The sequence below is a fragment of the Herpailurus yagouaroundi genome, unplaced genomic scaffold, assembly GCF_014898765.1.
Source record: "Herpailurus yagouaroundi ecotype Mexico unplaced genomic scaffold, PumYag 141, whole genome shotgun sequence".
NCBI classification, from domain to species: Eukaryota; Metazoa; Chordata; class Mammalia; order Carnivora; family Felidae; genus Herpailurus; species Herpailurus yagouaroundi.
Genome location: NW_024412396.1, coordinates 39,605,512 through 39,619,585, shown reverse-complemented (window position 1 = coordinate 39,619,585; position 14,074 = coordinate 39,605,512). Strand labels below are relative to the sequence as shown.

The following is a 14,074-nucleotide window of genomic DNA, read 5'->3' as shown; positions in this document are numbered from 1 at the left end:
TCAGCTGCCCCTTCTAATTGTCTGGAGGAACTTCTTATGCGAATCCTTTCTCCTACTCCCTTGAAAAGGGTATGTAGAAGGTTTATAAAAGCATCCAGCACAAATCCTGACACACTGTAGATATGCATAATATTATTTTTTCCTTTCCCCCTCCAATCTTTATAGAATATTTACCTTTGGATTTCTTAGAACAAGGTCTCCTTATCACATGCCTAGAGTTCAGCTTGTTGGAGGCAGAAATGGTCTTTCCCATTTTTTTTTTTTTTTTGCATCAGTACTTAAATTACTACATGTCTTTAGGTGGTGATCATGAGGCTGTTGTGTAATAAAATGAATGGACAACTAAAAGATTTATTGTAGCATTACACTAGATATACATTTATATATTGAGGTATAGATATTTTTTTGGCCTCAGTTCTCAGGAAAGCCTTCCCTAATCTCCTGAATTCAATTTCCCCTCTTAAATGCTCTGAAAGCATGTGTCTCAATTTTAATTTTAAATTTGTTTGGAATGACTTGCTCATAAATGTCTCTCTTTCAACCAAAAGCTCCGTGAACGTAAGGAACTATATCTGTTTTCCCTCACAATCACATCCTTAGAGGTCAGAATGAATGAATGAACAATGTATATTTCACCAAGGAAGAAAATGGATGCTCTATGGTTAAGTCAGAAAGACTTAAAGTCTATGAAAAGGAAATCTGACCCACGCGTCTTACCTTGTGATTCTGTATTTGAGCCTGTAAGGCATCTTTACTTTTGGGTTGTTTTAAGTGGTCATGAGCAAGCTTTTCCTTTCCAATAGCCATTAGTTCCACCATGCCTTGCAATAAGGCATCTTGCTGGCTCTCAGTGATGAAAGGGCTGCTGAGTTCTGTGTACCGAGCTCTCAAGATTCCCCACATACTGTCAAGCACATCCTGAAAAGAAAGAACGTTTTCATCCAACCACGAAAATAATCCAGATGGAGAACAAAGCTAAACTCTCTTTGGAGAACAAACCTGAACTCTCTTTCTGGAAGAACAAGAAAGTCTCACTCCCTTATAATCATAGTGATTCACTGACCGAATGTTTTCTGCTCACACATACCTCTAATTTGTAAACCTCTTGCAGTAACACGTAAGGTAAACGAAGCCTCTCCCCTTCGTCTCTTAGTTTTGCCACTCGGCTCTCGGAGTTCTGCAGCTCCACTGTATACACATCTGCTTTCTACGGTGAGAGACAATGCAAAAAAGCAAACCCTTTCAGAAGCCAGAGAAGTGCGCATATTCATTGTAAAAGAATGAAACCGTATAGAAAAAATTAAGGGAAAAATGAAAGTCCCACTTCTCCTCCCTCACCTCCAGCTTCTCCCGGAAAATTTGTCCCCAACACGTTTGTAGCACGGACCAGAAGTATATGTGCACATCCTTAAACTTAATGAACGCGCACATCACTCCGTTCTGCAGGCTGCCTCCTTACTTACCAGCTGCTCTGCAAGTCAGTACAAATACCGGACTCCTTGCAAATGGACACACACTGCTTTTCTAAGAGTCTGCTCTTAATGCCTTTTGGGCTATCGAAGCGTTTTTAGTTCAAGCAGTGCTGCTAGGGCCATCCTTGAGTATTTATATACACATTTCTCTATGCCCTTGTCTTCCTTCCTTAGGATAAGTGCAACCCCTATAGCACTATCTGTCCACAGAAGGTCCTCAATTCATACTTGCTGAATAAATGAAGGAAGTGAGCCTACTGTGGGTGGAAGCGCATTCACACGTAAAATTCTGATTTATAGCCAACCGATCCTGAGAAGCTGGACAAATTCTCCTCCCGAGAGAATGGGAGTCTCATTTCCTAATGCTCTCACTGACCCTGCACAAACTTCCATTTTTGCCTGGTTGATAGGTGACCATGGTGTTGTGTCGGTTTAATTTACTCTTCATAAGGTACTACTCATGAGATATTTTTAAAGGTCCACATAAAGAGTTCTCGTTTCTAGGGGCGCCTGGGTGGCGCAGTCGGTTAAGCGTCCGACTTCAGCCAGGTCACGATCTTGCGGTCCGTGAGTTCGAGCCCCGCGTCAGGCTCTGGGCTGATGGCTCAGAGCCTGGAGCCTGTTTCCGATTCTGTGTCTCCCTCTCTCTCTGCCCCTCCCCCGTTCATGCTCTGTCTCTCTCTGTCCCAAAAATAAATAAACGTTGACAAAAAAAAATTAAAAAAAAAAAAAAAAAAAAAGAGTTCTCGTTTCTATTTGTTTACTCTAGCCTTGCCAATGCTCCCAAAGGAAAGTGCTTCAGAAACACAGCTTCTACACAAAACTCTTTGGTCCAAGGTCAGATCAGTGTAATTGTTTTGACTTGATTACCTGAAGCTGTTCATCAATACTCTGGCCACTAATTTCATTCAAAGACTGTTGTAAAGATGTTTTATTCTTAGTAAGTTGATCATACAATCGCTTTATTTCATTCTGTATAGGAAGATAAATGCAACAAACAGTAAGAATCTCATGCGGGCCCCTTTAATACCTTACAAAAAATTTAGCCGTCCTTTAATTTTTATGCTAACAGAAGTTCCACACATATACCAAAATAGAGGAATTGCCTAGCTTTAACAATTATTGACTTGTGACTGGTCATCTCTGCTCTGTGCCCTCCCCTGAGCCTTCTTACCTATATCTAATCTCCTTCCCCTCAGAATATTTTGAAACAAATCACAGATATTTCACCACGGTAAGTTTTGGTATGTGTTTTTATTTTTTATTTTTATTTATTCATTTTTTTTTCAACGTTTTTATTTATTTATGGGACAGACAGAGACAGAGCATGAACGGGGGAGGGGCAGAGAGAGAGGGAGACACAGAATCGGAAACAGGCTCCAGGCTCCGAGCCATCAGCCCAGAGCCTGACGCGGGGCTCGAACTCACGGACTGTGAGATCGTGACCTGGCTGAAGTCGGACGCTTAACCTACTGCGCCACCCAGGCGCCCCACGGTATGTGTTTTTAAAAGATAGATTCCTCCCTTTAGAAACAGTACAAAATTGGGGTGCCTGAGTGGCTCAGTCGGTTAAGCATCCAACTTCAGCTCAGGTCATGATCTCACAGCTTGGGAGTTTGAGCCCCACGTCAGGCTGTGCTGACAGCTCAGAGCCTGGAGCCTGCTTTGGATTCTGTGTCTCCCTCTCTCTCTGCCCCTCCCCTGCAAGCTTTCTGTCTCTCTCTCCCTCTCTCAAAATTAAACAAACGTTAAAAAAAATTTTTTTTAATATTACAAATCAACAACCATTCCCTAGTATCATTAGCTATAGGAAAGGGTTCACATTTCTCTAATTAGCTATAATTTTTCCTTTTGGTTTGTTTGAATTGGAATCTAAATGAGGTCCAACAGGTTGCAAGGGACTAATACAGGTGTTAAGTCTCTTGTGATCTGCAGGCTCCCCAACCATCTCTCTTGTTTATTCCTGGGGTTTTGGGTGGGATGGTGAAAACACAGGTCTTTTACTCTATACAGCTTCCCACGGTCTGGATTTGGCTGACACCCCCCCCACCCCCCCAGTGCTGCAATGCTCTTCTCTTGTGTCTATTTTGCGTGATCAGATTGAGGTTTGACTTTACAGGCAAGACTCCTTCATAAGTGGTGTTGTGTTTCATTTCTTTTTCTCTAGTTAGGAAACTACTAGAATTGTCTGTCTGCTTGCCTCAAGTCTGTCCTCTAATCCACAGTAGTTAACAACCAGGTGAATCTACCTGAAACATACACAGACTGTCCTTCTTTTGCTCAAAAACTTTAATGGTTGGGGCGCGTGGGTGGCTCAGTCGGTTAAGCGATCGACTTCGGCTCATGTTATGATCTCACGGCTTGTGACTTTGATCCCCGCGTCAGGCTCTGTGCTGACAGCTCAGAGCCTGGAGCCTGCTTCGGATTCTGTGTCTCCCTCTGTCTCTCTACCCCTCCCTTGCTCATGCTCTGTCTCTTTCTTCTCAAAAATAAATAAAAACATTTAAAAAATTAAAAAAAAAAAAACTTTAATGGCTCCCTGTTACTGAGAAATCCTCCCCTAGGACAATCATTAATGACTAAAGGTAACACAGGAAAGAAACGGTTCATTAGCCCGATCCAACAAATTCATACCACAACTTTGGGAAGGACCTTGCTTTCAAATGGTCTCCAAACACAGGCACCGAACTAACCTAAAGACCTTCACAGAAAGAACCTCTCACCACTTTCCTTAGCAATTCCTAATCATGACTGCCACCAGGAATAGGAATGAATAGAAATTAGCCAAAGTAGGCTGAGTGCCTAGCCCTGTACCTGATAACTGCGGTTATAGTCGAGGCCAGCTTTTAGGGACTTGCTCCTAGAGGCAGCTGTGGCCTGGGTGTGCTCCAGGTAGACTTGGAGGTTATTAAAACATTCATGGAACAAGTCGGCGTTCTTCCCAGACCAAGTCATGGCTTTCAAAAGATCATCCTTCTTATCACCCATGGCTAAGTAAAGTTTTTTCAACTCAAGAGCCAGTGTCTGCGAAGAGGTGAGAAGGAAAGACACAGTGAATAGACTCTGACTTTAAGAGGCTTCAGCTCTGGCTTAAACAGCGTGACTTTAAGAGGCTTCAGCTCTGGCTTAAACAGCGGGCTGTTGGCAGCAACGGCCAACACATGGGCTTATTGGAAATTCCTTACCTCATAGTGCACCTGCCGAGCACAGACATCCTCTCTGAAGAGCCCAGGTGTCTGCAGCATCTCCTCCACACTGGCAAGGCACTGACTGAGGGTCAGAAATAGTTCAAATAATTTTTTATCCAAATTTATGTATGTTTCTTCTGTCATGTTTTCCTGAAGCAAGAGGAAAAAAGAAAAAAATAAATATTAGGATTCCTTGCCTTCCTGAGCCTCCATTTTCCCTGGTTTTGTTATGGTTTACAATTTACGTTATACTTTTTTATAATTGGTTGTTTTGAACACTTTGTGAATCAGGTAGAAGAATAAACAAATACAATTAAGATGTTAAGTCTGAGAAAAACAAGTTTAAGAAACTCAACGCTTGGTAGTGAGTAACTACTGAAATGGAATTAAAAGGTAAATAACAAGATGAAGGACTTCCTTAGCGGGGCCATCCATGTGGAAGTGTGGTCCCAAGGAAAGCATACTATCCCTCTTCCCACGGCTCCCTGCCTCCCACATCGTAAGGTAGGAGAAAGTGGGTTAATGGAATCAAGTACAGCCTGGAGAAGGAAAAGAAGACATTTGAAAGGGATGATTGGGAAGAGGTACAGTATCTTAAAGATAGATGGTAGGCACGGCATGGTAACTACAGTTAATAAATGCTGTGTTACATATTTGAAAGTTGTCAAGAGAGTAGATCTTACAAGTTCTCATTTCAGGAAAAACATTTTTTGAAAATTGTCAAGAGAGTTGTCAAGAGAGTAGATCTTAAAAGTTCTCATTTCAGGAAAAACATTTTTATAACTGTATGTGGTGATGGATGTTAGATTCATTGTGGTGATCATTTCACAAAATATACAAATATTGAATCATTATGGTGGACACCTGAAGCTAATATGTCAGTTACATCTCAATAAAAAAAAGATATGGATGGGCTGTGGAGTGGGGGTGGAAATTTGAAGTGTTATATATGGGCTGATTGTGAGAATTAAGGCCATCCTTAGATGTACAACTTCAAGGGAGGCACCTAGGGTTGTGTGATTGTGTCCTAGTGAGTTTGGGAGCCACAAGGTCTCCTTATATTTTAGCATAAGCTGTTGGAGCCACCTCTTTTTCTTTACCAATGAACACCCTGAATTCCTGACCAGGCACAAGATATTTATTTATTTATTATTTAAAAAAAAATTTTTTTTTCAACGTTTTTTATTTATTTTTGGGACATAGAGAGACAGAGCATGAACGGGGGAGGGGCAGAGAGAGAGGGAGACACAGAATCGGAAACAGGCTCCAGGCTCCGAGCCATCAGCCCAGAGCCTGACGCGGGGCTCGAACTCACGGACCGCGAGATCGTGACCTGGCTGAAGTCGGACGCTTAACCGACTGCGCCACCCAGGCGCCCCCAGGCACAAGATATTTAGAAGCATGCGAAAGCTAGTAATCACCCCAATTTAGATTCTATTTCCTATGGTCTTCTCTGGTTTATACTTAACATTACCCAGCACACCATTTCAGCATTCAGCTTAGTCAAGGTTGGAAATCTTGTCAATACTCCCCTCCTTCCTTACCCTTCCAATCACAGAGCACCACTGCAGACAGTACTAATCAACAACGATCCTCGTTCCTGCCGATCTTAGACTTGGGTTCAATGATCTTTGTACATGGTGGTCTCGGCAGGTGCTACCACAGTCATCAGAGTCGGCAAGAGATAAACTCTACTTGCAATTCTAGGACCCATTCCACCATGGATTCTACCATTTATTCAATTTAAAAAATGATGGCTAGTTTACAATGTCACGTTTCCCTTCTTTTTTGATATTGCAGTGAGGAAAATATGTAATGTGAAGCTGCTACCTGGGTCTGAAGATTATTTGCTTCTTGACGCAGGTCTTCAAGCTGTGTGGTATATGTTTTCAGTTCTTCAGTTGTTGGGTATCTAAAGTTATACACACTCACACTGGGTAGAATACTCATATCTGTGGCAACCTATATGAAAAAAGAGAAACCTCATTACAATTTGAGATCCTGCTGCTGTTAACGTTAAACAGCAAAAATGCTTTTCCACGTGCTATCTTCCAAGTTACTTTCTTGGTAAATGTTTTTGTCTACCTTGTCACTTGTAAGAAAAAATTAAATTTTAAATATTGTGGAGAGCTTTGAAAGGTCATGAAAAGCTTTACTTAGACACTTGAGGGTCTATTGAGATAACAAAATGAGGCAAGATAAACCATAACTTGAAAATAGAGTAAAATCACTAATGTTTCAATTTGGTAGCAATGCCATTCACGTTATGAGGTTAGCGGTTTCTCTTCCCATTTATTGGTAGACCCCTGGTATAGAGCCAACTCTTAGAATTGTCCCCTCCAGGTACAGACTTACATCTTGATCTGTTATTGGAAAGCTAAATAAGCATTAAAAATTAGCTGTGACTCTAGAAGACAGAAAGGTTCAGAGTTAATTCCCTTTTCAAATTAGAAAACTAATAAATACAAAGAAACAGAGTGGGGTGGTGTCAGATTCTGCCTGGGGAAAAGAACTGATGATGTTCTGCGCATGGAAAGAGAACAATACACGTGTTACAGTGTGTATGACGAGGAGAAACCAAGACTAAAGCCAATGAGTTTAATTCAACATCAATAGGCCAGAAAAGGTTCTCGGCAGAATAGAACAGGAAAGTTCCCACCAGACTAGAGAACTGGGCAACAGGCGGTAACCTTTGCCCAGGCAGGTTGGGTGCAAAGTTAAAGGCAGAAGCTTGATAGCTGTGACCAACAGTGTTAATCTGCTCACGGGCTCCCTGCTCAGAGAGAAATCCAGCAGCAGGTGGCCCAGCATGATTAAGAACTGTGACGGGAGTAAGACAGTGTGTTTGTGGGACACAGGTACCTGGCACACTGTAGATTCCAAATCATCTTGATGAATGAATGACGCTAATATAGCACTGTGTCATTAAAACATTAAACAATTAAAACAGTTAACAATTAAAACATTAAAAAAGTGTTTAAAAAAAACATATTATTCATTCCTTTATTCATTCAACATATTGAAACTGAGACTTCACAATGTTTCAGATACTGTGCCAGGCACTCAAATGTGAACCAGGCAGACATGGTCTTTTCTTCCTATACCACTTAATGGGGGAATACAGACAAATAAACAGGTACTCAGTATCGTAAGAGCTGTGATTAGGGAAGCTCAGAGTGCCACAAAAGCACAAAGGAGTGGCACTTCACGCAGACTTCCAGGGGGGTGAAAAAGGGTCGGCCAGATGAAAAACCCACTTGGCATCTTCGCTTTCTGAAAACCAACGATTTTATTTCCGCCTAACGCGGAACACGTATACGGGTACTTAATGAATGCTTGTTGCATTTTCAAAGACAAATGTGTTTATTTATGATTTACACCGTGTGCGTCACATCCACTGACCTGAGGCTGCACAAGCTGAGGTAGCGGTAGCCCGATCTTTGATGACAGTTCGTGACGTAAATATTGCCACTTATCCCCACTTTGGCCCTGAGTTGACAAGACCGAGTCTGGAGCATCCTTTGCGGGGCTAGATGCCTTAATGCTTTTAAAGGGAAATAAAAGGTGAAAAGAATAATCAACAGATAATTTTGGTTGCATTCGGTAAGAGTTTTAGAAGTGATTTAAGAAGAAATGCTCTGAATTCTCCCAACCATAGCTGAATGTCCAACTCTAAAAATGTCTTACCTCTCAGATGATTTCTGAGTTGTATCTTTATCAGGTTGGCAAAACTGGGGCCGTATTTTCTTAGCATTAAATTCTACGAATTTGATGAAATCTTTCTGTTCCGTTGGTTTTAACTCCGGGACCTATCATTGAATGAGATTCAAATGGTCCAGTCAAAGTTTTCCAATGACAGCCAACGGTTTCTTCTGTTGAGAGCATCTCATTTTGAACCATTTCCTCAATTATTATCTACTATTTCCCTTTCTTGCTTGCTTGTTCCCCTTAACTTTTATTTCTCAAAAACCTACTTCAAGTATTCACACAATGATCAAGTAAATATTACAATATATGCTACACACATGGAAAGTCCCCTAAAATATGCAAAACACGTTTAGAAACAATAGGGAAAGGGGTGTTATGGTTAGAGAGGTAAGTCCCCCTGAAGGTATTTACTTAGTTTGAAATAAGATGCAAATCAATAAAATAGCAAAGTTAGAGTGTCCCCACCTGCAGAAGGCGAAAGCAAGGTGGGTGTTGCAGTAAATGCTTACCACTCACACACACCCTCCAGGAGCAGTTTGGTACTTAGTTCAAAGGGAAATTCCATACGGAAGCCTTTATTCTTATCCTTATATCTGTTAAAGGCTGCAATTACCTGTTGCTGCTGGAAATCTTTTTGTCTGCTGAATTGTGGCCTTTCACTTACAACAGGTTCAAGTTCAGAAAGGTTATCTGGTTGGAGATCATTTTGATGCTCTGAAGGTTTCTTTAGCGTGGCAGAATGCTGCAAAACATTTGATGATGGCAGACTATTTAAAAAATGACTCCCTTTATTTTAGTCCTACTAATGAGACCGCATAATGGGAAAGTTTTATATCAAGTGACTAGGTTTCATTATTTATTACAAGTATATACTATGATTTAAGGTAGTTGTTTCAAAACAACTTCAAAAAACCATTACATTTGATGAAGTGGTCATTTTATTTATTTTTTTAAATGTTTATTTTTGAGAGAGAGACAGAGTGCAAGCAGGGGAGGGGCAGAGAGAGAGGGAGACACAGAATCCGAAGCAGGCTCCAGGCTCTGAGCTGTCAGCACAGAGCCCGACGCGGGGCTTGAACTCACGGGGTGTGAGATCACGACCCAAGCCAAAGTCGGATGCTTGACCGACTGAGCCACCCAGGCGTCCCTGAAGTGGTCACTTAATTTTCTCAGTGTAATTCATCCAATGAATTACTAAAAACTAGGAAATGTATTGCTTCTCTGTTTTAAGAACAAAGTAAAACACACACACACACACCCCGAAAAGAGAAATAGTACTAATGCTTATAAATGCAAATTTCCCATAGGTCCAAAACATTTTTTCAAAAGAGAGGACATATGAGGATGAAAGGGGAACCAGAGTCTGTGTATCTGCAGCCAATCTTATTTCTGTGAATGTAAGTCCGTTGAGTAGGAACCACCATCTCCTAAGTATAGATGCAAATCTCATATAGTAAGGCTCTACTCATAAGACACGCATTTGCATTTATACAGAATGCTTTTAAAAGTCGCGAGAACAGTTCAACTGCATGACACTTCCATCAGTATATGTACTTGCAAATAACAGAACGTATCCTGGAAACAGTTTTTCTATTTCTGATGTCTAACTTTAAGCTGCTCAAAAAAAAATTTTAATCTTCACTACTGGCGCTTCATTTTCCAGTCAAGTGGGGTGACACATTACCTTTAAGCCTTATCTTTCTTTTACGAAGAGGGCCTACACCACACCTCATTAGCAGTGAGAACCATCAAGCCAGTCAAACCAACCCAATCCAGACCAACGCCGTCCCTAACAAGAGCCTAGGTAGGAAAACTGCAGGGCAAAATGGAATCTGTAACACAAGTCAGTACAACCTTCCCTTACAGTTTGAAGGTGCTTCATTCTCTCTTACGTAGTAGAATTTCTTCTGTGGCTGTCTTATCACCTCTGCCGGAATTCCTTCCTGGTGGTTCTATCCGATCATCTACCCACTCACGTCTATACGTGGCCGTGTCTTACCTGGTCTTCATTGTATTTCTCCTGAAGCATGATCTGGACTTTTTCCAAATTGCACTTCACAGTCTTTAGCTTCAAGGAAAGAGCTTCAGCCTCCTGATGAGTGGCCCCACTGTCTCCCGGCCCCCGATCTTTGCAGCTCTCTAGCAGAGACGCAACCTTGTGCTCGATTTCTGTTAGCATGGCCTTGGAAACAAAATCGTTTCATCATTCAAGGTTTTGGTCTTGAACAAGTATTATACTCTACGATGAGTCAGATTCACTCTGTCTACCTACCGTACACAACAAGTCTCGGAAACACAGACTGGAAGGGACCTTGGGCAAACAACAAGGACGATTTCCACATAACTCCCGAGCTTTTGGACAGGGGTGCCACTGAGCCAACCCAACTTGCAGATGTCACTCCCCACAATAATCTAAGTGACTCCATAATCACTTTAGAAAATACAGCTGAATGTATCCAGCACGGCATAGTGGTTAAGAACACAGACCCTGGGGCGCCTGGCTGGCTCAGTTGGAAGAGCTCATGACTCTTGATCTTAAGGGTAGTGAGTTCGAGCCCTGTGGTCGGTGTAGATTACTTAAGTAAACAAATAAACGTAAAAACAAAAAAAACACAGACACTGGAACTAGACTCTGTGAGGTCAGATCCCAGCCCTGCCACTTAGCAGCCGGGTAAACGTGGGCACCTTCCTTTGTACGAGTGTGCCTTCAGTCGTCTGTAAAATGGGGGTAATAACAGAACTTACCTCCTAAGGGTCCCTTGGAGGAGTTAAGAGTTAAAATCCATTCGCTCTGGCCAGTGCTCGACTAGTGTCATCTTCTCCCCACTATCCTAACCTTTTCCTGTTGCAATCCGAGTGTCGAGTAGTAATAATAATAAAAAGACAAAATTTGCACAGAAGCCTTTGAAAGTTCTTTCCCTTGATCTTTGCCTCCTCTTTTTCAAGTCAAATAAACTTCCAAAACATCCGAAGAAGATCACAGAAGAAATAATTTGGAACCTAAAACACTTAGTCATTGATACCGCTGGCCAATTTACACACAGATCTCAAAATAAATCAGCCAGATGAAGTAAGTTTCCCTGTAAGTCAATGTCACTGTATTCCTCCCGACAGATCAAGTTTGCTGTCTCCTGTGGCTCTGGAGCCCACGCGGTCACGTCAACTGACTGGCATACCATATGGCGGCAACATGCAAACTCACATTCTAGCTCCGGGATCACTGGGGCTAAAACTTGGCGTGTGCCTGAGAAGTTGTTCAGCTCTTTGAGAGAAACTTAGGAAAAACTGTCCTTAAAACAGATTTTCAAACAATCTATTCTGATAACTCCTCTATCCAAGCAAACTACTTGTATCCTGTACAGACTCTTGTAAGCATAAACAATATGTAATCACAGATTTTAGAGTGGCTACAAAGAGAATGTACTATAATTTTGTGCTCTTTTCCTCCATTCAGCTCTTTTTTTTTTTTTTTCTTAAAGCGAGAGCGAGAGAATGAGTGGAGCAGAGAGAGAGGGAGAGAGACAGAATCCTCAGCAGGCTCCCAACTGTCGGTGCAGAGCCCGATGCGGGGCTTGAATTCACAAACCACGAGATCATGACCTGAGCTGAAATCAAGAGTCAGATGCTTAACAAACTGAGCCACCCAGGTGCCCCACCATTTAGCTTTTTAAAAATGTTTGAGAGACGGAGAGTGAGTGAGCACGTGCACACGCTAGGATAAGCTGGGGAGGGGCGGGGGGGGGGAAGAGAGAGAGAGAGAGAGAGAGAGAGAGAGAGAGAGAGAGAATCCCACACAGGCTCCAGGCTGTCAGCACAGAGACCAACACGGGGCTCAATCTCACATACCACGGCCAAACCAGGTGGGACACTTTATATGCTGACAGCTGACCCCAAAACATTGAGCCAATCAGACAGAATTATCAGATATTAGCGGATCCAGAGTTTTCCAGGATGACATAATTTTTGCCGGTATAACAGAGAAACAAAACAATAGCTGTTTTGATTCACATGTTTTTAATAATCAAGGCTGAACATTTCTTCTCAAATATTAAATTACCAAATATAATTTGTTCTCGACTTATCCGTTTGTTCCTCTCCTTGGACCTTCTCCCACGGGGAACTTAATGTTTTTTATAGACTACTATAAGGCTTCTTATAGGTTTCAGTATTAAGTTGCACGTGCCATGGTGTTATATAAATGAGCCAAAGATGGCCCCTGCATATCGGTCCCTATGTTGCTTATTTTTTCACAGCAGGCCAGAACCATTAGCTCCAATCCTACTGGCACCAAACTCAAAGCGGGACCCTCCATCTGCCTGCCATGGTTAAGACAAACTCTGGGGCTCTAGAAGACCGTAGCCTCTCTTGCCCCCTGGAACTCTCTGACGTCACCTAGATACACGAGCCCCTCTGGATTCCTTGCTCCCCTGAGTGTCCCTTTGCCCTCCTCCCCTTCCAGGTCGGGGTCCCACTGTCATTCCAAGCCACAGCCTCTAAAAGGGCGCCTGAAGAGAGGGACTTTCCCATCCCTTAAGATCCTGCCCAAATGTTGCCCAAATAAAGCTTGCTGTGTGCTGCTGCCACCTTGTGGTTGTGTCCTTCCCTTAAGCAGCCCCCACATACTTGAGCTCTCTACAAGTGGCCTCGGGAAGGGATTCTCCCGGGTGACCTAGGAATCTGCATGGGCTCTACCCAATTGGCATATCGATCCCAGATGGCTGCAAGTGGCTGGGACTCAACGTCTCCAACACCTCAGGTTCAATTCAGCACAACGCTGCCTGGTGCGGTAGCACCTTTTCCAGACTCCCCCGTGCCTCGTCATCCAGGCCAAGCAGTGGTGCTAGTATTTAAGTGAACCCACCCCATCAAGAGCTGACTTTTGGGGTCATAGGTGGGGAGCTAGCTGCCTGGGGAAGGAGGTCAGCCTGCCCACCTGGGTCCCCCACATGAGGCAGGCGCTGGATGTTGTAAGACTATGGGCCTGAGCGGAGAAAGGAGGAACAAGGTTGGGCTCCCTCCGACCCCAAAACGGGCTCCAGTGGGAGGAGCTCCCTGTGGCCGGGCCAGTGTGATGGGGTACTCTCGGAGGAAGTCCTCATTCCTGGCGTCTGCTATGGCAGACACGTGAGCCAATCAGACATCAGGCCAAAGCTGGTCTCTGCACCCTCAGAGAAGACACCTCAGCCATCGTGACACTCCATTATGCTGCCGTGATGTCATCCTTCTGGCTTCTCTCTGGAGGGATACAGGGATCCCAACCTTCGGGCTGAGTCAGCAGCACTACTCAAAGTGACTAAAGGCAAGTTTATATTCCTGTCTCTTCCCCACGCACCAGCCCCAAGAAAGAGTAGGAGCATTCACAGTAAAATGGCAGCAAAGCCCTTTTACACTGTACGTGCAATCTTGCAAATAACGATATTCGGTTTCATTTCAGATGAATGAAAATTCAAAGAACTTATTATGAAAATAAATAACAGCATTTATTGAGCACTTTTTATATACTTGATACACTAGACACTGGTTCTTGTACCTTATCTCCTTTAACCCTGTCAAAGTCCTAGGAGATAACCTACCCCATGAGAAAAACGAGGTGAAAAGCCAACATGCTCAAGTTCACAGTTAACGTGAGGGGGGGCTGGACTTGGACTGTAGATTCTAGAGCTCTTACCACGACCGTCTCTCCAAATGCCCTGATTATGTAAATCT

The 14,074-nt window shown here is 42.9% G+C and overlaps 1 protein-coding gene across 9 annotated transcripts in view; it reads right to left on the bottom strand.

Moving 5' to 3' along the window:
- Positions 1–14,074, bottom strand: part of SYNE2 (spectrin repeat containing nuclear envelope protein 2) — a 342,419-nt gene that overhangs the window by 88,736 nt on the left and 239,609 nt on the right. For all 9 annotated transcript variants that reach the window (XM_040477361.1, XM_040477354.1, XM_040477357.1 and 6 more), the window contains 10 exons: positions 10,368–10,550; positions 8,982–9,110; positions 8,348–8,469; positions 8,063–8,204; positions 6,491–6,622; positions 4,658–4,810; positions 4,287–4,496; positions 2,343–2,444; positions 1,088–1,207; positions 718–918 (listed from right to left, as the gene is read on the bottom strand). In XM_040477361.1, coding sequence (XP_040333295.1) covers positions 718–918; positions 1,088–1,207; positions 2,343–2,444; positions 4,287–4,496; positions 4,658–4,810; positions 6,491–6,622; positions 8,063–8,204; positions 8,348–8,469; positions 8,982–9,110; positions 10,368–10,550 — 1,494 coding nt within the window. The remainder of the gene's footprint in view (positions 1–717; positions 919–1,087; positions 1,208–2,342; positions 2,445–4,286; positions 4,497–4,657; positions 4,811–6,490; positions 6,623–8,062; positions 8,205–8,347; positions 8,470–8,981; positions 9,111–10,367; positions 10,551–14,074) is intronic.